We start from the raw sequence: 24,515 nt of genomic DNA on the forward strand, positions 1-24,515 counted from the left end.
ATCTACGGCGTTTTACACACACAAGTGAATGCAACCCATACTTGGTCAACAGCCATACAGGTCATACTGAGGGTGGCCGTATAAACAACTTTAACACTGTTACAAAGGTTATCCAAAAAATAGTGCTCGATACCGTAGTAGAGCGCAATATATGTATGTGTGGGGAAAAAAAATCACAAGACTATTTCATCTCTACAGGCCTGTTTCATGAGGGGGGTACCCTCAATCGTCAGGAGATTTTAATGGGAGCATTCGCATACCATGGTTTATATAGGGCACAGAGTGGGTGGGTACAGGCTGGCCTAGGGGCGTGGTGATTGGTTCATGTGTTACCTAGGAGGTGTTTCCGTCTATGGCGGCATGTTGTTACAATTAACCCTCGGTTAATCCTACATATGTGTCGGATGTGTTAATGTCCTTGCGTATTACCTTAGATTGGTAGACAACTGATGTTTGTAAGCATCCCCCGTTGAGGGGGCAATCAGGTTTCTTTCGACAGTTACATGCTTTGTTGGTTTTGGAGTCGTTCTGACTGGGGGTCGACGGCTCATTTGCAATTGTTTTGTTGTGGTTTGAGATGATTTGTCGTATATTGTTCATGCAGCTGTAGCTCAATTTGATGTTGTTCTTGTTGAATACTTTTCTTAGGTTGTTGTCTAAGGTTGTTGAATACTTTTCTTAGGTTGTTGTCTAAGAAAAGTATTCAACAAGAACAACATCAAATTGAGCTACAGCTGCATGAACAATATACGACAAATCATCTCAAACCACAACAAAACAATTGCAAATGAGCCGTCGACCCCCAGTCAAAACGACTCCAAAACCAACAAAGCATGTAACTGTCGAAAGAAACCTGATTGCCCCCTCAACGGGGGATGCTTACAAACATCAGTTGTCTACCAATCTAAGGTAATACGCAAGGACATTAACACATCCGACACATATGTAGGATTAACCGAGGGTGAATTCAAAACCAGATGGAACAACCACAAGGCTTCTTTCAGGAACAAAAACCTGCGAAATACCACAGAACTCAGCAAACACATTTGGGACCTCAAAGACAATAATGTTGAATATTCAATAACATGGCAAATTCTTGCATCCAGCACACCTTACAATAGTGGTAATAAAAGATGCAACCTATGCTTGAAAGAGAAACTGTTTATTATCTACCGTCCAGACCTGTCATCCCTCAACAAGCGCAGCGAAATTGTAACAACATGCCGCCATAGACGGAAACACCTCCTAGGTAACACATGAACCAATCACCACGCCCCTAGGCCAGCCTGTACCCACCCACTCTGTGCCCTATATAAACCATGGTATGCGAATGCTCCCATTAAAATCTCCTGACGATTGAGGGTACCCCCCTCATGAAACAGGCCTGTAGAGATGAAATAGTCTTGTGATTTTTTTTTCCCACACATACATATATATATATATATATATATATATATATATATATATATATATATATATATATATATATATATATATATATATATATATATATATATATATATATAGCATTCTATTTTAGTTACTTTGAGTTTACAACCCCCTGGCGCTGTTTTGTACTGTTTCTGTACTTGTTTTGATTATTATTATTTATTGTTTGTATGTAAATGTTGCATATTATAAATAAAAGTCTATAAAATAAGAATAAAACTGCAATAATATGTGTGATGATGTAAATGAGGGGTGGTTGTATTGTATAAAAAGTATGTGTCAATGAAAGGGCATGTTAGGACTTTTCTTAATTTGATTACATCTTATAGTATAATTTTATTGTTACAATTTTATTGCATGATTTTTGTATTTCTTTCATTTAGGTAGCCAGGGACTGCAGATGGAAATGAGCTATTTAGCTATAATCTGGTGCAGAACATGTCTGTCTTTGAGCTGAATGTGTCTGTGCATTGTCCCTTCAAATAAAGGCTAAACTAACTAACTGAGACAATACTTTATAACCTTTACAACAAATATTTAACAGATATATAAATGCTAACAACCCCTTGTTATTCTCATAATTGTAATTCGCTTTGTTTTTATGATTTTCTAATAAAATACATTTTAAAAAGATTTATACTGAAATAAGAACGAAACAAATAGTGATCAACGTTTCGCAGAAGTCAATTTACAGTGGGTATTCATTTTATGCTTTTGAACAAAACTGAGTTGTTAGTACATTTCTTTAGTTTAGTTTACGTTTCATTATCAAAAACATTCGTGTGAGAGTCTTTGCTCATGGAGGGTTCTCCTGAGTCCAATAGATCTTTTATGAGCCCGGTAGTCTGGTGTAACAAGTCGTTTATTTTCATACAGCAGTATGGTTTGCTTTCCAGCAAAATGTCTCTCGGACTTTTCAGTCCGGCGAGTCTCTGCTTTTCCCTCTCTCGGTCTCATGCGTCTGCTCACCAGCAACTCCAACTCCAACACGTGTCTCGTGCCGGCTGCTGCTAATAAGGGTGACGGGTGATTAGATAATCAGCCCCAGCTGGGTAATCTACTCACCTGCCGCTGGCTTCGAGGTCGGGCCATACACACCTCATTCCTGCAGGAGGCGCGCCGACCTTGCCTCCTCCACAAATTGTTTAGTTATTTATGGTTGTTTTCAGAATTTAATGGACGGTATATAAAGAAGAACTAAAGAAAAGTGATCTAAACGCTGCAAATGAAATAGAAAGTATTTATTGTCACTGTATGGATGCATACGATGACATTTGGAGCGCCATCCCTTTAAAACGTAAACAGAAGCACAGACAAGAGTACCTCTAAAATTAAACATCAATTAAGTGCAACTCAACTCCAATTTTAAAATGTTCAATTTTTACTGTTTTTGGTTTGAAAAAAGCCCTTCTCGAGCAAATAAAGCTAATACACTCCCTGCACAGTAAAAAAAAAAGGCAAAAAAGAAAAATAAGTCGTTTTTTTCCCTGTGAGATAAAAAAATATCTTTCAAAAAGCGTACAAAAGAAGCCATTAAAAAACATGAAAACCCAAAATAGTTTGGCTGTTCATCAATGAAGTGTGTGAATGTCACAACTTGCATATTAGTACCAATTGTAATGTTGGGAAGAAATTAACACTAATGTCAACATGTTGTTTGAGTGTTTGATGGATTTAAGGCATTCAAAATGAAAACATTATTACTATTCATATTCATCAAACTGGTCTTTTTTTCCCCTCCAACAAGTCCAACAGCCTTGGGTAGCGATTCCTGGTGAGACCAATATCCGATTAAAGCGATTCATCTTCCACTCATGGCTGTTCAGGAGGCTGAAAGTTATTCAGGTTCCACGTTGTTCCTCACTGCAGACCAAGCTGCCTGGTGGGAGATGCTTGACCGGGGCACCCTGTGACCGGGGAGACGGACAGGCCACGGAAGAGAAGGTCCATGGAGGGCAGCAGGGGCTTCAGGAGGCTGACGGGACAGAAAGCCGAGCCTCCGTGCGGGGTGAAGTTGACCTTGTTGAGGTCCGGGCAGGATGGTTGCAGGAGAGGTTCATCGTGACAGGCGGACCTACAAAAATGACACGTGAGTGTGGGCCTGGGTGATATATCGATTTTATTGACAGATAAAAAAATGTTGTTGCAGACGATTAAAAAAATTAAAAATCAATGTTTTTCCTCTTGCTCCAAGAGGAGCTTATGTAGCGGAGATGAACACATACCAGACCTGGTTAATGCTAAGGGCAAACGAGAGCGTGAAGTCTGTTCCAAAGAAAAGAAAAGTGTTGTCAGTGGTTTGGTTTTGCGGCAACGAGCGTTGAACAAATGACTGCACGCTGCAAAGTTTGTTTAAAAAAAGTCAGCAAAAGTGTCCAGCTAATATAAAACATATGTTTTGGCTATGCCCATTCCTGAACAGCTATTGGACGGAGATGTTCAACACATTGAGAGAAAAAATGTGTATGTGTGTATACCAGAGGTGTGGACTCGAGTCACATGACTTGGACTCGAGTCAGACTCGAGTCATGAATTTGATGACTTTAGACTCGACTTGACAAAATGTAAAAAGACTTGCAACTCGACTTAGACTTTAACATCAATGACTTGTGACTTCACTTGGACTTGAGCCTTTTGAATTGACATGACTTGACATGACTTGCTACTTTCCCCAAAACCCAAAGATGAAAAAGTTATTCGGGAGCGCTCCGTATTTTTCATTGTGTACTTGTCTATCAGCGTTGCGTGTGTCAGCTGGTGTGCTCTCAGTACAACAGCCAATCAAATTAGATCTACTTTGTTTTCATCACACAGCATTCATCCAATCAAATTGCAGGACAACCAACGAAGAAGACATGTCCAAACCACACGCCAGTGAACAAAAAATGATGCCTAAAATAATTTTGTTTGGGTATAAAAATTACGAGGTGGTCAACACAAAACGGTTTGCAGCATGCAACACATGCGGTTCGAAAATTACTGATGGAGAGGCAACAACTTCCAACTTCGTCCGGCATTTGAAGTTGCACAAAGAACGGTAAGTTTTGAATGTAAGATAACGTTTATTGGCTAAGTAACGTGACTTTTATTTGCTGTGTAGTTAAATCAGTGAGGCTGTAAACTCACTGCTAACGTTATAACGTTATTGCAAACACGGGAATCTGTTGCAGTTCACTACCTTATTCATACTTTTTGTTCAGTGATTTTTTTAAGCAGGGTTACGTTAGTCAATATATCACACGTAACGTTAGACGGCGGTCAGCAGCACCGCGTATTTTAGCCACCTAAAAAAAGACAAAAATAGTCAAATAAAGGTCAGTTAAAATGTATACTATATTATGAATATGTGTACCGTTTTAGCTAGCTTTCTGACATACTGTTGGTTGTTTACCTCAGTGGTCCCCAACCACCGGGCCGCGGCCCGGTACTGGTCCGTGGATCGATTGGTATCGAGCCGCACAAGAAATTTTTTTTTTTTTTTTTTTTTTTTTTTTTTTATTAAATCAACATAAAAAACACAAGATACACTTACAAGTAGTGCACCAACCCAAAACAACTCTCTCCCCCTTTTGTTCTGGGCATTGAACATGAAGACTCTTCCTTCACTGTTCCGAGTGGCCATGAGAGTCTTGGCAGTGCCTGCCTCCAGTGCTCCAGTGGAGCGAGTTTTCAGCCATGGTGGCATCATACTACGCCCCCATCGTGCACAAATGACTGACAGACTCTTGGCTAATTTGGTCTTTTGCAAATGCAATGCAGCATAGGGCCCTGACATATAAAAAGTACAACTTTTTTGTTATGTTCACGTATATGTCATGTTTTTTCAATGTTAACACTTTTGTACAAATAAGTACATTTGCACTTTATTTTTCAATGTGTTTGTTCTGTAAAGGAATGAGTTAATGTTTAAAATGACTGGTTAATAGTGCTATTATAAAGTGCAATGTCAGCACAATTTTCTTTCCTGCAATTTAAAATGCACTTGTTTTAATAAATAAATACAGCATTTGAAAAGCATACACAATCTGTGTTAATATATTAGTCTGTGGTTAAAAGGACTTGAAAGGACTCGAAACTCAAAATGCAGGGCTTAGGACTTGACTTGAGACTTTCCAGTCTTGACTTTGGACTTGACTCGGGGCTTGCCTGTCTTGACTCGGGACTTGACTCGGACTTGAGGGCAAAGACTTGAGACTTACTTGTGACTTGCAAAACAATGACTTGGTCCCACCTCTGGTGTATACATGATATATACACATTTAGCTGTAAACATCTATGTTTGGGTCCATTTTTTCCAGGAACAATAATACCAAAAGTCACAATGTCACATAGAGTTCTAAAAACGTTATGACAGACCACCTCAAAAAAACGGAACGGAAAATGTACATGAAAAGAAAGAAAGTGGGATTTACAATAAAACACTGAATATTAACAACATATGAACGTCGCTCCTCTTTTACTTCTCAGACCAGCTCCTAGATCAGGGGTCGGCAACCCGCGGCTCTAGAGCGGCTCTTTAGCGCCACCCTAGTGGCTCTCTGGAGCTTTTTCAAAAATGTATGAAAAATGGAAAAAGATGAGGGGGAAAAAAATATATTTTTTGTTTTAATATGGTTTCTGTAGGAGGACAAACATGACACAAACCTCCCTAATTGTTATAAAGCACACTGTTTATATTAAACATGCTTCACTGATTCGAGTAATTGGCGAGCGCCGTTTTTTCCTACTAACTTTGGCGGTCCTGGAACTCACCGTAGTTTGTTTACATGTACAACTTTCTCCGACTTTCTAGGACGTGTTTTATGCCACTTCTTTTTCTGTCTCATTTTGTCCACCAAACTTTTAATGTTGTGCATGAATGCACAAAGGCGAGTTTTGTTGATGTTATTGACTTGTGTGGAGTGCTAATCAGACATATTTGGTCACTGCATGACTGCAAGCTAATCGATGCTAACACGTTATTTAGGCTAGCTATATGTACATATTGCATCATTATGCCTCATTTGTAGCTATATTTGAGGTCATTTAGTTTCCTTTAAGTCCTCTTAATTAAATTTATATCTCATGACACACTATCTGTATGTAATATGGCTTTTAATTTTTTGCGGCTCCAGACAGATTTGTTTTTGTATTTTTGGTCCAATATGGCTCTTTCAACATTTTAGGTTGCCGACCCCTGTCCTAGATATTTGTGTATCTTTTACAATCAAGCAAAACACAACTAAAATGTAAAAAAACCCCCAGCAAACTATGAATGCAAAGTGTAATAAACACCTACAATATTATATGTTATCACATAAAAAATGTGCTTCCGCATGTGTTCCTGACACACGCATTTCGGGCGGGCTGCTACGAAAACAAACCCCGCCCACTCTGCTTTGTTCCTCTACAGAGCTGCTGTGACGTCGATCAGTGTTTTTCAACCACTGTGCCGCGGTGAGATACAGTCTGGTGTGACCTCCTTCAGCCTTACTGCCCCACCCGATCCTTAAGATCAGCTGATCAGCTGCTGTTGACGGTCCCTGACACAAGGCTGAAGCTTAGAGGTGACAGAGCTTTCGCCGTTGCTGCTCCCAAGCTCTGGAACGACCTACCCCTGAGTGTTAGACAAGCCTCCTCTCTTCCTGTTTTTAAATCTCTCTTAAAAACATACTTTTATTCCATGGCTTTTAACACTGAGTGATATCCATCCTGCAATGGCGCCCCATAATACACCTGCTGTGATCCTGTTTTTATGTTTTTATGTTTTTATTAATTCTATTTTAATTATTTATTTTTTATCGTGTTCTGTTTGTGTTGTGTTGTGTTTGCTCGGTACTCGTTTTATCTGTTAACCTGTTCATTGTACAGCACTTTGGCTACCCCTGTGGTAAATTTTAAATGTGCTTTATAAATAAAGTTGATTTGATTTGATTTGATCTGTAGGAGATTATCTAATTTCACCTATTTGGGTTAAAAATATTTTTTGTAAACCAGTAATTATAGTCTACAAATGATGTGTTGTTGTTGAGTGTCGGTGCTGTCTAGAGCTCGGCAGAGTAACCGTGTAATACTCTTCCATATCTGTAGGTGGCAGCCGGTAGCTAATTGCTTTGTAGATGTCGGAAACAGCGGGAGGCAGCGTGCAGGTAAAAAGGTGTCTAATGCTTAAACCAAAAATAAACAAAAGGTGAGTGCCCCTAAGAAAAGGCATTGAAGCTTAGGGATGGCTTTGCAGAACGAAACTAAAACTGAACAGGCTACAAAGTTAACAAAAACAGAATGCTGGACGACAGCAAAGACTTACTGTGGAGCAAAGACGGCGTCCACAATGTACATCCGAACATGACATGACAATCAACAATGTCCCCACAAAGAAGGATAAAAACAACTGAAATATTCTTGATTGCTAAAACAAAGTAGATGCGGGAAATATCGCTCAAAGGAAGACATGAAACTGCTACAGGAAAATACCAAACAAAGAGGAAAAAGCCACCAAAATAGGAGCGCAAAACAAGAACTAAAACACTACACACAGGAAAACAGCAAAAAAGTCCAAATAAGTCACGACATGATGTGACAGGTGGTGACAGTACACCTACTTTGAGACAAGAGCTATAGTGATGCATGCTTGGTTATGGTTTGAAGTCATATCCAACAATTGTGACGACTTTTTACTGTCAACTGAGTTTCGTTTTTTTCAATGATTTATTAATTTTTTCAACGCAAAAAAAAAAGGTTGAAAAACACTGACGTAGATTATAATAACCCGTATAACACCCAAAAGCGCAGATTTCGACCATTGAAATACTTTCTATAGTTCAAGACTTACGGTCATTTAAAAACAGCACTGCACATCATAATGGCGCCTACAGTTTTGATGTTAAAGGTCTAAAAAATAATGTAGAACATCCGGCGGGCCGGATTGAAAATGTTTGTAAAAAATTTGTACATTTTTTTAATGTATTTAAAAAAAAAATCATATCACCCAGGCCTACGTGAGGGTGCACATGTCCTCATGGGACCGCTTCAGAAGGAGCAAGGCTAAACCGTTCAACTCACGTGGCTTCCTCGCACACCCGGACTCGCTCGCAGCCTTCTGGCGGCTGGCGCGGGAAGGAGAAGCTTTGGTTGGGACACGGCGAAGGCGAGCAGGACTGCAGCTGAGGAGGATCCGCTCCATAAGGAGGGAAGAAGGTGGCAGGAGATGGAGGACGCAAAGTCTCACAGGCAGCGGACTCTGCGCGACACAAAGACAAATACTACTTAGTACTTGTTGGAGGAATACAATCCCACCTTTGCACAGGGTGAAGTGTACAAACCCCGTTTCCATATGAGTTGGGAAATTGTGTTAGATGTAAATATAAACGGAATACAATGATTTGCAAATCATTTTCAACCCATATTCAGTTGAATATGCTACAAAGACAACATATTTGATGTTCAAACTGATAAACTTTTTTTTTTTTTGCAAATAATCATTAACTTTAGAATGTGATGCCAGCAACACGTGACAAAGAAGTTGGGAAAGGTGGCAATAAATACTGATAAAGTTGAGGAATGCTCATCAAACACTTATTTGGAACATCCCACAGGTGAACAGGCAAATTGGGAACAGGTGGGTGCCATGATTGGGTATAAAAGCAGATTCCATGAAATGCTCAGTCATTCACAAACAAGGATGGGGCGAGGGTCACCACTTTGTCAACAAAAACGTGAGCAAATTGTTGAACAGTTTAAGAAAAACCTTTCTCAACCAGCTATTGCAAGGAATTTAGGGATTTCACCATCTACGCTCCGTAATGTCATCAAAGGGTTCAGAGAATCTGGAGAAATCACTGCACGTAAGCAGCTAAGCCCGTGACCTTCGATCCCTCAGGCTGTACTGCACCAACAAGAGACATCAGTGTGTAAAGGATATCACCACATGGGCTCAGGAACACTTCAGAAACCCACTGTCAGTAACTGCAGTTGGTCGCTACATCTGTAAGTGCAAGTTAAAACTCTCCTATGCAAGGAGAAAACCGTTTATCAACAACACACAGAAACGCCGTCGGCTTCGCTGGGCCTGAGCTCATCTAAGATGGACTGATACAAAGTGGAAAAGTGTTCTGTGGTCTGACGAGTCCACATTTCAAATTGTTTTTGGAAACTGTGGACGTCGTGTCCTCTGGACCAAAGGGGAAAAGAACCATCCAGATTGTTATAGGCGCAAAGTTGAAAAGCCAGCATCTGTGATGGTATGGGGGTGTATTAGTGCCCAAGACATGGGTAACTTACACATCTGTGAAGGCGCCATTAATGCTGAAAGGTACATACAGGTTTTGGAGCAACATATGTTGCCATCCAAGCAACATTACCATGGACGCCCCTGCTTATTTCAGCAAGACAATGCCAAGCCACGTGTTACATCAACGGGTACTAGACTGGCCTGCCCGTAGTCCAGACCTGTCTCCCATTGAAAATGTGTGGCGCATTATGAAGCCTAAAATACCACAACGGAGACCCCCGGACTGTTGAACAACTTAAGCTGTACATCAAGCAAGAATGGGAAAGAATTCCACCTAAGAAGCTTAAAAAATGTGTCTCCTCAGTTCCCAAATGTTTACTGAGTGTTGTTAAAAGGAAAGGCCATGTAACACAGTGGTGAACATGCCCTTTCCCAACTACTTTGGCATGTGTTACAGCCATGAAAATCTAAGTTAATTATTATTTGCAAAAAAAAAATAAAGTTTATGAGTTTGAACATCAAATATGTTATCTTTGTAGTGCATTCAATTGAATATGGGTTGAAAAGAGTTTGCAAATCATTGTATTCCATTTATATTTACATCTAACACAATTTCCCAACTCATATGGAAACAGGGTTTGTACATGTGCAGTACATGAATGCATCCTGTGTTTCCTATCCTTGCTAATACGCACACATTGGATCTCGTTTAGGCTCTGAATGAAGAAGAGAGAGTGTATGAGAATGTGTGTGTGCTCGGGCACACGTGACAAGTTAACTTTTAGTTTCGATACCCATCAATACGGAAAAACAGATGAGGAGGGTGTCCATTTTAGACATTGCGCCGACCTTTAGATAGCTTCGTTCTCTCTCTCCAGCCCTGGTATCACAGTTGTTTGTACCTACTCCTTTTCTGTCAAATAAAATGTATTTACTAAGACAGCCTAAAGGACCTCAGTGGACTCCTAAATAGGGGGTTCTAACTAATGGCTACCCTGGGAAGATACAACACATTGATGCAAAAAGAGGGAACATAGTTGGGTCGTACTAATAAAGTACCATTCATCCATCCATTTTCTACCGCTTGTACAGTTCTAATAAATTAAAAAACGGTACTACCATATTTTCCGCACTATAAGGCGCACCTAAAAACCACAAATTTTCTCAACAGCTGACAGTGCGCCTTATAACCCGGTGCGCTTTATTACGATTCATTTTCATAAAGTTTCGATCTCGCAACTTCGGTAAACAGCCGCCATCTTTTTTCCCGGTAGAACAGGAAGCGCTTCTTCTTCTACGCAAGCAACCGCCAAGGAAAGCACCCGCCCCCATAGAACAGGAAGCGCTTCTTCTTCTACTGTAAGCAACCACCCGCCCCCGGAAGAAGAAGAAAAAACGCGCGGATATCACCGTACGTTTCATTTCCTGTTTACATCTGTAAAGACCACAAAATGGCTCCTACTAAGCGACAAGGATCCGGTTCATAAAAAGACGCAATCTCTCCATCCGCACACGGATTACTACCGTATTTCACAGCAACTGATATTCCTGTGAACCGCACTGTGGAACGGGAGCACGTACGGTGAATATTCGCACCACAGGGAATGAGAAGTCATCCTTCACTGTGGTTCTAGCTTGCCATGCTAACTTCCACCCATGGTGATATTCAAAAGGAAGACCTTGCCAAAAGAGACCTTTCCAGCCGGCGTCATCATAAAAGCTAACTCGAAGGGATGGATGGATGAAGAAAAGATGAGCGAGTGGTTAAGGGAAGTTTACGCGAAGAGGCCGGGTGGCTTTTTTCACACAGCTCCGAAGGCGAACACACCTTCACTAAGACGGGCAGACAGCGCCGGACGACATACGCCAACATTTGCCAGTGGATCGTAAATGCCTGGGCAGATATTTCGGTCACAACTGTGGTCCGAGCTTTCCGGAAGGCAGGATTCACAGAACTACTGGACAACAACAGCGACACTGACTCCGATGACTTCGACGAGACGGAACCGGCCATTTTGGATCCCACGCTTGCGCAACTTTTCAATTCGGACACCGAAGACGAAGAATTCGAAGGATTTACGAATGAAGAATAACTTCAGAAGGTGAGCGCTATGTTTATTTTGTGTGTTGTGACATTAACGTTCGAGCAACATTATGTTGCTATTGCTCTACACCATTTTGAATTTTACTATGTTTGTGATTGCACATTTGCGTACATTTTGGGACAGAGTTGTTAGAACGCTGGTTTTCAATATATTATTAAAGTTTGACTGAACTATCTGACTGTTTTTTTGACATTCCCTTTAGCGCAGCGTAGGCGCGGCTTATAATCCGGGGCGGCTTATTGGTGGACAAAGTTATGAAATATGTAATTCATTGAAGGTGCGGCTAATAATCCGGTGCGCCTTATAGTGCGGAAAATACGGTATACTGCTGCCGAAAAATACCGGTATGTTTTTTTTTCCAGACATGACGTCGCGCAGAAGCCCATGTTAGGCAACGCACACCATCATCATCATCATCATTTCTTTTTATTCCTTTCATGAAAATGTATATATACAAGCCATGTACAGTTGACACTTGCATTGTTTTTTTGTTTCTTATACATTTCCATGATCAGAAAGGAGCAGATGAAAGAATACTATTCTTATATGTATCTGCCCCCTTTTTAACACTACGGTAATTATTTTAGACGACTTTATAACTGTTCCCTCCACCAACACCTGAACTTGTCCAATCAAAATCAAAAAATCAGTTTGATATAATTCCAGTTGTCTCTTTTTGTAACTCTTTTTAAATTCAAAAATATTCTTGCATCTTTTTAAGTCTTTCTTTAGAGAATTCCATGCTTTCACATCAGCAACAGACAAGCACATTTGTTTCAAATGTGTTCGCACTCTTGGATGTTTAAGGTCATACGGCCTTCTGTGGTTCTCATCTTCAGACGTGAACACAAATAACTTCTGTAAGTCCTTCGGAAGAACTTTATTTCTAGCTTTGAACATCACTAATAGAGGATGCAATTCTACAATGTATTTTAGTTTGAATAATCCTGACCTAATGAAGAGTGGATTTGTGTGGTCTCTATATCCTACTGTAAAAATGATACAAATTGCTCTTTTCTGTGAAAGAAATAAAGGCATTACGTTGCTGGGATACGTATTTCCCCATATTTCTGCACAATAATTGAAATAAGATAGAATAATTGAGCAATATAACATTCTCATTGTATTATACGGGAAACTGTATTTAACCTTGTTCAAAATAAATACGCTTTTAGATACCTTTTTTTTTCACATGCAATATATGAGCTTTCCATGTCAACTTTTCATCTAAGATGACCCCAAGAAATCAAAATGTAACAGTGTGGCGATAGTAAGGAAGAATTGGCACATTTTGGTTTAAAAACAAGCCATAAAGTTGAAGCTATAAACCAGGGGTCGAGATCCTATTTGGCTGAGAGAACCATGAAAGCCAAATATTTTAAAACGTATTTCCATGAGAGCCATTTTATATTTTTTTAACACTGAATACAACTGTTCATAACTTTTATGGACAGAATTTCTAGGCGCAGTCAAGGCGTTGAGGGGATCCGGTTTGGTGGCTGCAGGATTAGGTCTCTGCTTTTTGCAGATGATGTGGTCCTGATGGCTTCATCTGGCCAGGATCTTCAGCTCTCACTGGATCGGTTCGCAGCCGAGTGTGAAGCGACTGGGATGAGAATCAGCACCTCCAAGTCCGAGTCCATGGTTCTCGCCCGGAAAAGGGTGGAGTGCCATCTCCGGGTTGGGGAGGAGACCCTGCCCCAAGTGGAGGAGTTCAAGTACCTAGGAGTCTTGTTCACGAGTGAGGGAAAAGTGGATCGTGAGATCGACAGGCGGATCGGTGCGGCATCTTCAGTAATGCGGACGCTGTATCGATCCGTTGTGGTGAAGAAGGAGCTGAGCCGGAAGGCAAAGCTCTCAATTTACCGGTCGATCTACGTTCCCATCCTCACCTATGGTCATGAGCTTTGGGTTATGACCGAAAGGACAAGATCACGGGTACAGGCGGCCGAAATGAGTTTCCTCCGCCGGGTGGCGGGGCTCTCCCTTAGAGATAGGGTGAGAAGCTCTGTCATCCGGGGAGAGCTCAAAGTAAAGCCGCTGCTCCTCCACATCGAGAGGAGCCAGATGAGGTGGTTCGGGCATCTGGTCAGGATGCCACCCGAACGCCTCCCTCGGGAGGTGTTTAGGGCACGTCCAACCGGTAGGAGGCCACGGGGAAGACCCAGGACACGTTGGGAAGACTATGTCTCCCGGCTGGCCTGGGAACGCCTCGGGATCCCCCGGGAGGAGCTGGACGAAGTGGCTGGGGAGAGGAAAGTCTGGGCTTCCCTGCTTAAGCTGCTGCCCCCGCGACCCGACCTCGGATAAGCGGAAGAAGATGGATGGATGGATGGATGAATACAACTAAATGCATGCATTATTAAGTAAGACCAACATTTTTAGAGTATATTAAGTCTCTTATTATTTTTAATAACATTGTTATTCTGAAGCTAACCAATAATAAAACACTTCTTACCATTAATGCGACTTCTTGAACAGGTAGAACACGGATGGATGGATTCAAATTAGAGATGTCGATAAATGCTTTAAAATGTAATATCGTAAATTATCGGTATCGGTTTCAAAATGATCGGTATCGGTTGCAAAAAGTAAAATGTATGACTTTTTAAAACGCTGCTGTGTACACGGACGTAGGGAGAAGTACAGAGCGCCAATAAACCTTAAAGGCACTGCCTTTGCGTGCCGGCCCAGTCACAGAATATCTACGGCTTTTCACACACACACAAGTGAATGCAAGGCATTCTTGGTCAACAGCCATACAGGTCACACTGAAGGTGGCCGTATAAACAACTGTAACACTGTTACAAATATGTGCCACACTGTGAACCCACACCAAACAAGAAGGACAAACACATTTCGGGAGAACATCCGCACCGTAACCCAACATAAACACAACAGAACAAATACCCAGAACCCCTTGCAGCACTAACTCTTCCGGGACGCTACAACATACACCCCCCCGCTACTCCCTACACCCCCCAACTCAACCCCGCCCACCTCAACCTCCTCATACTCTCTCAGGGAGAGCATGTCCCAAATTCCAAGCTGCTGTTTTGAGGCATGTTACAAAAAAATAATGCACTTTGTGACTTCAATAATAAATATGGCAGTGCCATGTTGGCATTTTTTTCCCATAACTTGAGTTGATTTATTTTTATTTATTTCAGCGGGGCATCACAACAAAATTAGGCATAATAATGTGTTAATTCCACGACTGTATATATCGGTATCGGTTGATATCGGAATCGGTAATTAAGAGTATCGGAATATCGGATATCGGCAAAAAAGCCATTATCGGACATCTCTAATTAAAATGCATGAGAATGTTTTATATTTTCAACGTTATTTCTAACATTGATTACGAGCGGAAATATTAATTACTTATCATGTTAAGCAATGTCAGCTAAGAGCCACATCTGGCTCGGGAGCCATAGGTTCTTACCCCTGCTATAAACACTAAAGAGGCGCTTAGCTCTTGCCCCCGTTAGCCGTTACCTAGCTAGCGGTTAACGTCCATCCTCAGTCGGTAGTGTTTTAGCTACTTCTAAATCACTAATCCTCATCTTCTTGGCGACAAATAAAGTTTTTTTTACAAATATCATCCCTGCAGGACGAGGAATAGCTAAACATGTTTCACTACACACCGTAGGAGGGCACAATAGCTAACGGCTAACAGCTCTCCTGAATGTAAACAAATGGGTGGATCTACACGGACGTCGACTGTAACGATACACAAGCCGTTCATCGTCAACATATCAATTATTACGTCAATACGGTCTTTACTTATGAGACAGGAGTTTTTGTGTAAAAGTAGACAGTTTTATGTCGTCCACAGCTCCTTTACCACATGGGGTCCCCCAGGGCTCAATCCTTGCCCCAATTTTATTTGCGCTTTACCTTCTCCCCCTTGGTTCTATTTTTAGGAAGTACAGTATTGCATTTCATTTTTATGCCGATGATTGCCAGATTTATTTTCCCATGGCACAAAATAACACGGTTCAACGTCTTATTGACTGCCTGCACGACATCAAAGTCTGGCTTTCAGCTAACTTCCTGAGCCTAAATGAAGATAAAACAGAAGTTATGTTGTTCGGTCCAAGTCGCTCTCCCTCCCCCAACGTTGACCTCGGCACTCTGACCCCGTATCTCAGCGACTCTGTCACAAACCTGGGGGTAAAGTTTGACTCAGATTTTAAATTCGAAAAACAAATCAGCAGCGTCGTTCAAAAAAGCTTTTATCAATTACGCCAAATAGCGAAAGTGAAACCGCTTCTATCAAGACATGATCTTGAGAAATTAATCCACGCTTTTATCTCGACTCGTCTTGATTATTGTAATGCCCTGTATGTTGGCATTAGCCAGGCCTCCCTCGCCCGCCTGCAGCTCGTGCAGAACTCTGCTGCTCGTCTGCTAACACAGACCCGCAGACGTGAGCACATCACCCCTATTTTAGCGTCCCTTCACTGGCTCCCTGTGCGTTACCGAATACATTTTAAACTCCTTTTATTTGTTTTTAAATGTCTAAACAACCTCGCGCCAACCTATCTCTCCGACCTCCTTCAGCCTTACTGCCCCACCCGATCCTTAAGATCAGCCGATCAGCTGCTGTTGACGGTCCCTGACACAAGGCTGAAGCTTAGAGGTGACAGAGCTTTCGCCGTTGCTGCTCCCAAGCTCTGGAACGACCTACCCCTGAGTGTTAGACAAGCCTCCTCTCTTCCTGTTTTTAAATCTCTCTTAAAAACATACTTTTATTCCATGGCTTTTAACACTGAGTGATATCCATCCTGCAATGGCGCCCCATAATACACCTGCTGTGATCCTGTTTTTATGTTTTTATGTTTTTATTAATTCTATTTTAATTATTTATTTTTTATCGTGTTCTGTTTGTGTTGTGTTGTGTTTGCTCGGTACTCGTTTTATCTTTTAACCTGCTCATTGTACAGCACTTTGGCTACCCCTGTGGTAAATTTTAAATGTGCTCTATAAATAAAGTTGATTTGATTTGATTTGAGATGTCAAGAAAGCTGTCAGGCTGTGTGATAATAATCAAGTGTATTATTCATGTTAGTTTCACACACACAAGTGAATGAAGGGCATACTTAGTCATCAGCCATACAGGTCACACTAAGGTTGGCCGTATGAACAACGCCAACATGGTCACAAACATGCGCCACACTGTGAAACCACATCAAACAAGAATGACAAAACACATTCTGGGAGGATATTTGCACTGCAACACAACATAAACACAACAGAACAAATACCCAGAACCCCTTGCAGCATCAACTCTTCCTGGACGCTACAATATCTTTAATTATCACAAAATCTTTTGTCTTTTTTACCGTTTTTAAATCCATGAAATACGTCCCAGAAGACAGGAGAACTTTAATTATGAGCAATGTATGAGCCTGTAACTACTTGGTATCGGATTGATACCGGAATTTGTAGTATCAGCCAAAACGTATGTAAAGTATCAAACAACAGAAGGAAAAGTAGATTAATAATCCATTAGAATTTGGACAAAATAAATAGATGACACAATATGTTAGTGCAGCCAATTCGGAGCCTTTGTTTGCTTACTTACTGCTACAAGAGAAGTTGTCTAGTATGTTCACTATCTTATTTAATGACAAAACTATCATTTGATTGCAATAAGGAACATATTGTAGCGTCCAGGAAGAGTTGGTGCTGCAAGGGGTTCTGGGTATTTGTTCTGTAGTGTTTATGTTGTGTTGCGGTGCGGATGTTCTCCCGAAATGTGTTTGTCATTCTTGTTTGGTGTGGGTTCACTATGTGGCACATGTTTATGCATACTTGCCAACCCTCCCGATTTTCCCGGGAGACTCCCGAATTTCAGTGCCCCTTCCCGAAAATCTCCCGGGGCAACCATTCTCCCGAATTTCTCCCGATTTCCACCCGGACAACAATATTGGGGGCGTGCCTTAAAGACACTGTCTTTAGCGTCCTCTACAACCTGTCGTCACGTCCGCTTTTCCTCCATTCAAACAGCGTGCCGACCCACTCACATAATATATGCGTTTTTTACATACACATGAGTGACTGCAAGGCATACTTGGTCAACAGCCATACACATACTTGCCAACCCTCCCGAATTTTCCGGGAGACTCCCGAAATTCAGCGCCTCTCCCGAAAACCTCCCGGGACAAATATTCTCCCGAAAATCTCCCGATTTTCAGCCGGAGCTGGAGGCCACGCCCCCTCCAGCTCCATGCGGACCTGAGTGAGGACAGCCTTTTGTCACGACGGGAGGACAACAGGGTGACAAGAACTAAATCGTCCAGACGAGAGATAAATTGTATTATTATGTTTATCTTACCTAAAAATAAATATATTTATTAATTAATTAAAAAAAAAAAAAAAAAAAAAAAAATACATTTTTACTATATTTTGCTAAAAACATCAAAATGAATTGTATTTTTATTTGTATTTTTTCTGACTCCTTATTACATCCAGCCATAGAATTATACATTAAAATAAACATATTTGAAATAATTAATTTTAAATGATCATAATAATTCATTTAAAATGACCATATTTAATTATTAAAATAATTGCTTGTTTATCAACAACTTTAGCATTTTATTCATTACATTTTGAAGCTCTCAGAAGCCAAGTTATGTTATATTCCTTAAGATTTATTTATGCAAGTTTGAAGTATCAATTATCTAAACACAGTTTTGTTTGCATATTTTCAGGATGTATATATATATATATATATATATATATATATATATATATATATATATATATATATATATATATATATATATCGTCGCATATGCCAAATTTTCAAAGAGAACGGCCTACGGATCACGATTGAAGCCAACAAGCAAACCGTCAACTTCCTTGACGTCACTTTCAACCTGAGAAATAACAGCTACCAACCATTCACGAAACCCAACACAACACTCCAATACGTGCACCATGACAGCAACCACCCACCCACCACCACGAAAAGAATACCTACCGGAATCAATAAAAGGCTATCGATGCTGTCATCTAGCAAAGCTGAATTTGACCAAGCAACCCCCCCGTACCAAAAAGCCCTTGATGAAAGCGGATACAATTTCACCCTCACCTATGAACCCACGCCAGGAAACCAGCCAAAAAAGAACAGAAAACGGAACGACATCATCTGGTACAACCCCCCATACAGCAAAAACGTCTCAACGAACATTGGACACAAATTCCTCAATCTGATTGACAAACACTTTCCCAAAGACAACATCCTAAGAAAAGTATTCAACAAGAACAACATTAAATTGAGCTACAGCTGCATGAACAATATACGACAAATCATCTCAAACCACAACAAAACAATTGCAAATGAGCCGCCGGCCCTCAGACAGAGCGACTCCAAAACCAACAAAGGATGTAATTGTCGAAAGAAACCTGTTTGCCCTCTCAACGGGGGGTGCTTACAAACATCAGTTGTCTACCAATCTAAGGTAATACGCAAGGACATTAACACATCCGACACATATGTAGGATTAACCGAGGGAGAATTCAAAACCAGATGGAACAATCACAAGGCCTCTTTCAGGAACAAAAACCTGCGAAATACCACAGAACTCAGCAAACACATTTGGGACCTCAAAGACAATAATGTTGAATATTCAATAACATGGCAAATTCTTGCATCCAGCACACCTTACAATAGTGGTAATAAAAGATGCAACCTATGCTTGAAAGAGAAACTGTTTATTATTTACCGTCCAGACCTGTCATCCCTCAACAAGCGCAGCGAAATTGTAACAACATGCCGCCATAGACGGAAACACCTCCTAGGTAACACATGAGCCAATTACCACGCCCCTAGGCCAGCCTGTACCCACCCACTCTGTGCCCTATATAAACCATGGTATGCAAATGCTCCCATTAAAATCTCCTGACGATTGAGGGTACCCCCCCTCATGAAACAGGCCTGTAGAGATGAAATAGTCTTGTGATTTTTTTCCCACACATACATATATATATATATATATATATATATATATATATATATATATATATATATATATATATATGAAATACTTCACTTGGTGAATTCTAGCTGTCAATATACTACTCCCCTCTTAACCACGCCCCCAACCACGCCCGCCCAACTCCTGACCACGCCCCCCGCTCTCCACCTCCCGAAATCGGAGGTTTTAAGGTTGGCAAGTATGGCCATACAGGTCACACTGAGGGTGGCCGTATAAACAACGTTAACACTGTTACAAATATGCGCCACACTGTGAACCCACACCAAAGAAGAATGACAACACACATTTCGGGAGAACATCCGCACCGTAACACAACATAAACACAACAGAACAAATACGCAGGATCCCTTGCAGCACTAACTCTTCCGGGACCCACCCCCATCTCCCGAATTCGGAGGTCTCAAGGTTGGCAAGTATGGTTTATGACAGTGTTAAAGTTGTTTACACGGCCACCCTTAGTGTGACATGTATGGCTGTTGAGTAAGTATGCACTTCATACGCTCGTGTGTGTGTGTGTGTGTGTGTGTGTGTGTGTGTGTGTGTGTGTGTGTGTGTGTGTGTGTGTGTGTTCGTGTTCTGGCATGGGGACTTAATGGGGACATCGCTGTGTTTACACAGTCACCTTTGGGGACGGCGTGGCGCAGTGGAAGAATGGCCGTGCGCGACCCGAGGGTCCCTGGTTCAATCCCCACCTAGTACCAACCTCGTCATGTCCGTTGTGTCCTGAGCAAGACACTTCACCCTTGCTCCTGATGGGTGCTGGTTAGCGCCTTGCATGGCAGCTCCCTCCATCAGTGTGTGAATGTGTGTGTGAATGGGTAAATGTGGAAGTAGTGTCAAAGCGCTTTGAGTACCTTGAAGGTAGAAAAGCGCTATACAAGTACAACCCATTTATCATTTATCATTTACCTTTAGGGGACCTCTGACAGTATGGGGACAAAAAAGAGGGAAACCTTTATAAATGGTCAGATCCATTCTGAAGATGCCTAAGTGATTTTTAACCTTTGGCCCATAAAACATGTTTACTGGTTAGTTTGAGTGTGAGACATTTGCACAGCAGCCCCCTCATCGGGCTGTAGCTGGTACATTTAAGTGGTGAAACTTCCTATAAGAAGACAGCTGTAGTGCTGTATTCTGAGGATCATGTCATATTTCATTTATTTATTTTTTTATTTGTGTGAATTATGCAAAATTATTTAAATTTGGTACCCATGAACCATATTAACTCTTTTTCCCCAGGGTCCCCAGTAAGAATGATCAGCACATAACTTCTTCAATCCAGAGATTTAAAGACGTGTATGAGCTAACTGAGCAGTGGCCATTTTACCTCTTTTTTTTTATGCCTCCACAATGGTACAACATGTTCATAAGATTTTCTAGTCACATTTTGGTATTGGGACAATCCTCGAACATAGTCTGAACATAGTCTGACCTGGTTCGGGGGACGGCGACCGCGATGAGGAGAAGAGCGACCGGCTGGAGGGAGACGGCGACTCGGACGCAGACAACAGCGATGGATCGAGAGGACAGGGCGACTGAGAAGGAGACAGCAGGGACGAGTCCAAGGGACCAGGAGACGACTCGCTCTGGGAGCCGCTGCTGCACCTCTGCAGGGGAGCAGGAGCTCTGTGTCCGTCTGGGATGTCCAGGATCTGGAAGCACGGATATTGTAAAATGTTGGGACGTTTTCATCCTCGTTGCTCATTTCTGAAGGTCCTCACCTCGTGTTGATCGTCACGCTTCTCCGACACAAACACTTCCTCCAGCTCCAGGTTGAGACCTTCCACGCTGCGCCGCAGCCGGGAAGCAAGTCTGTTCAGCGGCACCAGCGGCGGCGTCTGGAACAAGAACCGCCATTAATACCACTTTTTGTGACATAACATGTTGTTGTGTCATTGTGCTACGTCGCTGTGTTACGTTCATATGTCACATCTTTGTGTTATGTCATTGTGTTAAGTTGGTATGTCGTAGTGTTACATCATTATGTTGAAATTCGGCCGCCATCTTGAAGTGGTGATGAGGAGCCGGCGAGTTGCCTAAACTGACAGTCGACAGGTAGAAAACAAAAATGCCGGGCTGGTGTTCAGCGTTTTTCTACTCAAATGAGCGGACTGTTCAAAATAGGAATCGGGGGATTACTTACTTTTCACAAGTAAGATTTAACATTAACGTACTATTGGTTGTATTTTGCGAAATGAATATTTCCACAGAGTTGAGAGCAGTTTACTGGGACCCGACAACCTGAGTTTAAAAGAGAAATATGAACTATTTACTTTGTTCATGATGTAGAAGTAGTCAGTGTAGTTATTCGTTTCAACACGAGTGAACCAGACGCTAACGCTAATGCATTGATTGATTGATTGAAACTTTTATTAGTAGCTTGCACAGTACAGTACATATTCCGTACAATTGACCACTAAATGGTTACACCCGAATAAGTTTTTCAACTTGTTTAAGTCGGGGTCCACGTTAATCAATTCATGGTATAAATCAGGGGTAGGGAACTTATGGCTCTAGAGCCAGATGTGGCTCTTTTGATGACTGCATCTGGCTCTCAGATAAATCTTAGCTGACACTGCTTAACACGATAAGTATAGAATAATTCCGCTGGTGTTAAAAATAACCACGTATCAACCAGACTACAAAGCCATCAGCAAAACCATGCAGCACCAGAAGTCGCAGTTATGGTAAGATAAGAGACTTATTATGCTCTAAAAATGTTGGTCTTACTTAAAAATGCACGCATTTAGTTGTATTCATTGTTAAAAAAAATATTATACGGCTCTCACGGGAATACATTTTAAAATATTTAGCTTTCATGGCTCTCTCAGCCAAAAAGGTTCCTGACCCCTGGTATAAATATATACTATCAGCATAATACAGTCATCACACAAGTTAATCATCAGAGTTTAAACACTGAATTATATAAATATATAATATATTATTTACAATCCGGGGGATGAGATGTGGATGGGGTTGGGGCGGGGGGGTTTAGGTTTGGTTGATATCAGCACTTCAGCCATCAACAATGATATCATCTGAGAAATGGACATTGAAACAGTGTAGGTCTGACTTGGTATGATATGTACAGCGAGCAGTGAACAAAGTGAGCTCAGAAAGCATAAGAACAAGTATATACATTTGATTATTTACAATCCGGGGAGGTGGGATGTGGTGGGGGGAGGGTGTTAGTCTAGGGTTGAAGTTGCCTGGAGGTGTTCTTTTAGTGCGGTTTTGAAGGAGGATAGAGATGCACTTTCTTTTACACCTGTTGGGAGTGCATTCCATATTGATGTGGCATAGAAGGAGAATGAGTTAAGACCTTTGTTAGATTGAAATCTGGGTTTAACATGGTTTGTGGAGCTCCCCCTGGTGTTGTGGTTATGGCGGTTAAGGAAGTACTTTGACATGTACTTCGGTATCAGGGAGGTGTAGCGGATTTTATAGACCAGGCTCAGTGCAAGTTGTTTTACTCTGTCCTCCACCCTGAGCCAGCCCACTTTGGAGAAGTGGGTAGGAGGTCTAGAAGTAACTTGACTAGCTTGTTCTGCGATGTTTGGAGTCTAGATTTGAGGGTTCTGGAGGTGCTGGGGTACCAGGAGGTGCATGCGTAATCGTATCCTCGTGCTGTGTTGTTGTGTCGTGTTACGTCATTAAGTCCTTGTTTACTTGGTGTGCGTCAAGTCACCTGTGTAACACCTGCCGCGTGACTCCCTGGCAGCGAATGATGCGTCTGCTCGTATCCCGCCGTGGAAGGAGCGGCATGGCGCGATCGCTTCTGCAGCTGCTGCCTCAGTTTGGCCACCTGGGGGCAGTGCAGGGAGAGAAGGTCACTCACATTCCCAAAGTGACACCAAGAAGACAAGATGGCGATGATGATGACGACGTGCCTCCTTCAGGTGCTCTGCGCTGCCCCATGACGCTGAACGCTTGTGTCCTCCAAGACTTCTCCTGGACTGAGTCTCGTCCGCCCAGCAGCTTGGAGTCTGAAAGGGTTGATTAATGTTTGAAATATTTATTTTGTCCAGTAGTGTTACACAGGAAAAAACAGAAAATGAATCAAATCAAATCAAATCAACTTTATTTATAGAGCACATTTAAAATTTACCACAGGGGTAGCCAAAGTGCTGTACAATGAGCAGGTTAAAAGATAAAACGAGTACCGAGCAAACACAACACAACACAAACAGAACACGATAAAAAAAAAAATAATTAAAATAGAATTAATAAAAACATAAAAACATAAAAACAGGATCACAGCAGGTGTATTATGGGGCGCCATTGCAGGATGGATATCACTCAGTGTTAAAAGCCATGGAATAAAAGTATGTTTTTAAGAGAGATTTAAAAACAGGAAGAGAGGAGGCTTGTCTAACACTCAGGGGTCGGTCGTTCCAGAGCTTGGGAGCAGCAACGGCGAAAGCTCTGTCACCTCTAAGCTTCAGCCTTGTGTCAGGGACCGTCAACAGCAGCTGATCGGCTGATCTTAAGGATCGGGTGGGGCAGTAAGGCTGAAGGAGGTCGGAGAGATAGGTTGGCGCGAGGTTGTTTAGACATTTAAAAACAAATAAAAGGAGTTTAAAATGTATTCGGTAACGCACAGGGAGCCAGTGAAGGGACGCTAAAATAGGGGTGATGTGCTCACGTCTGCGGGTCTGTGTTAGCAGACGAGCAGCAGAGTTCTGCACGAGCTGCAGGCGGGCGAGGGAGGCCTGGCTAATGCCTACATACAGGGCATTA

The 24,515-nt window shown here is 41.7% G+C and overlaps 1 protein-coding gene across 1 annotated transcript in view; it reads right to left on the bottom strand.

Moving 5' to 3' along the window:
- Positions 1–2,675: 2,675 nt before the first annotated feature.
- fam117aa (family with sequence similarity 117 member Aa) overlaps positions 2,676–24,515 on the bottom strand; it is a 77,909-nt gene continuing 56,069 nt past the window's right edge. The window contains exons 4-9 of the mRNA XM_061981334.1: positions 23,666–23,761; positions 23,464–23,580; positions 21,497–21,613; positions 21,208–21,427; positions 8,491–8,668; positions 2,676–3,523 (exon numbers count right to left, since the gene is read on the bottom strand). Coding sequence (XP_061837318.1) covers positions 3,310–3,523; positions 8,491–8,668; positions 21,208–21,427; positions 21,497–21,613; positions 23,464–23,580; positions 23,666–23,761 — 942 coding nt within the window. The 3' untranslated portion in view covers positions 2,676–3,309. The remainder of the gene's footprint in view (positions 3,524–8,490; positions 8,669–21,207; positions 21,428–21,496; positions 21,614–23,463; positions 23,581–23,665; positions 23,762–24,515) is intronic.

The sequence above is a fragment of the Nerophis lumbriciformis genome, linkage group LG24 (genome assembly GCF_033978685.3).
Source record: "Nerophis lumbriciformis linkage group LG24, RoL_Nlum_v2.1, whole genome shotgun sequence".
In the NCBI taxonomy this organism is placed as follows: domain Eukaryota; kingdom Metazoa; phylum Chordata; class Actinopteri; order Syngnathiformes; family Syngnathidae; genus Nerophis; species Nerophis lumbriciformis.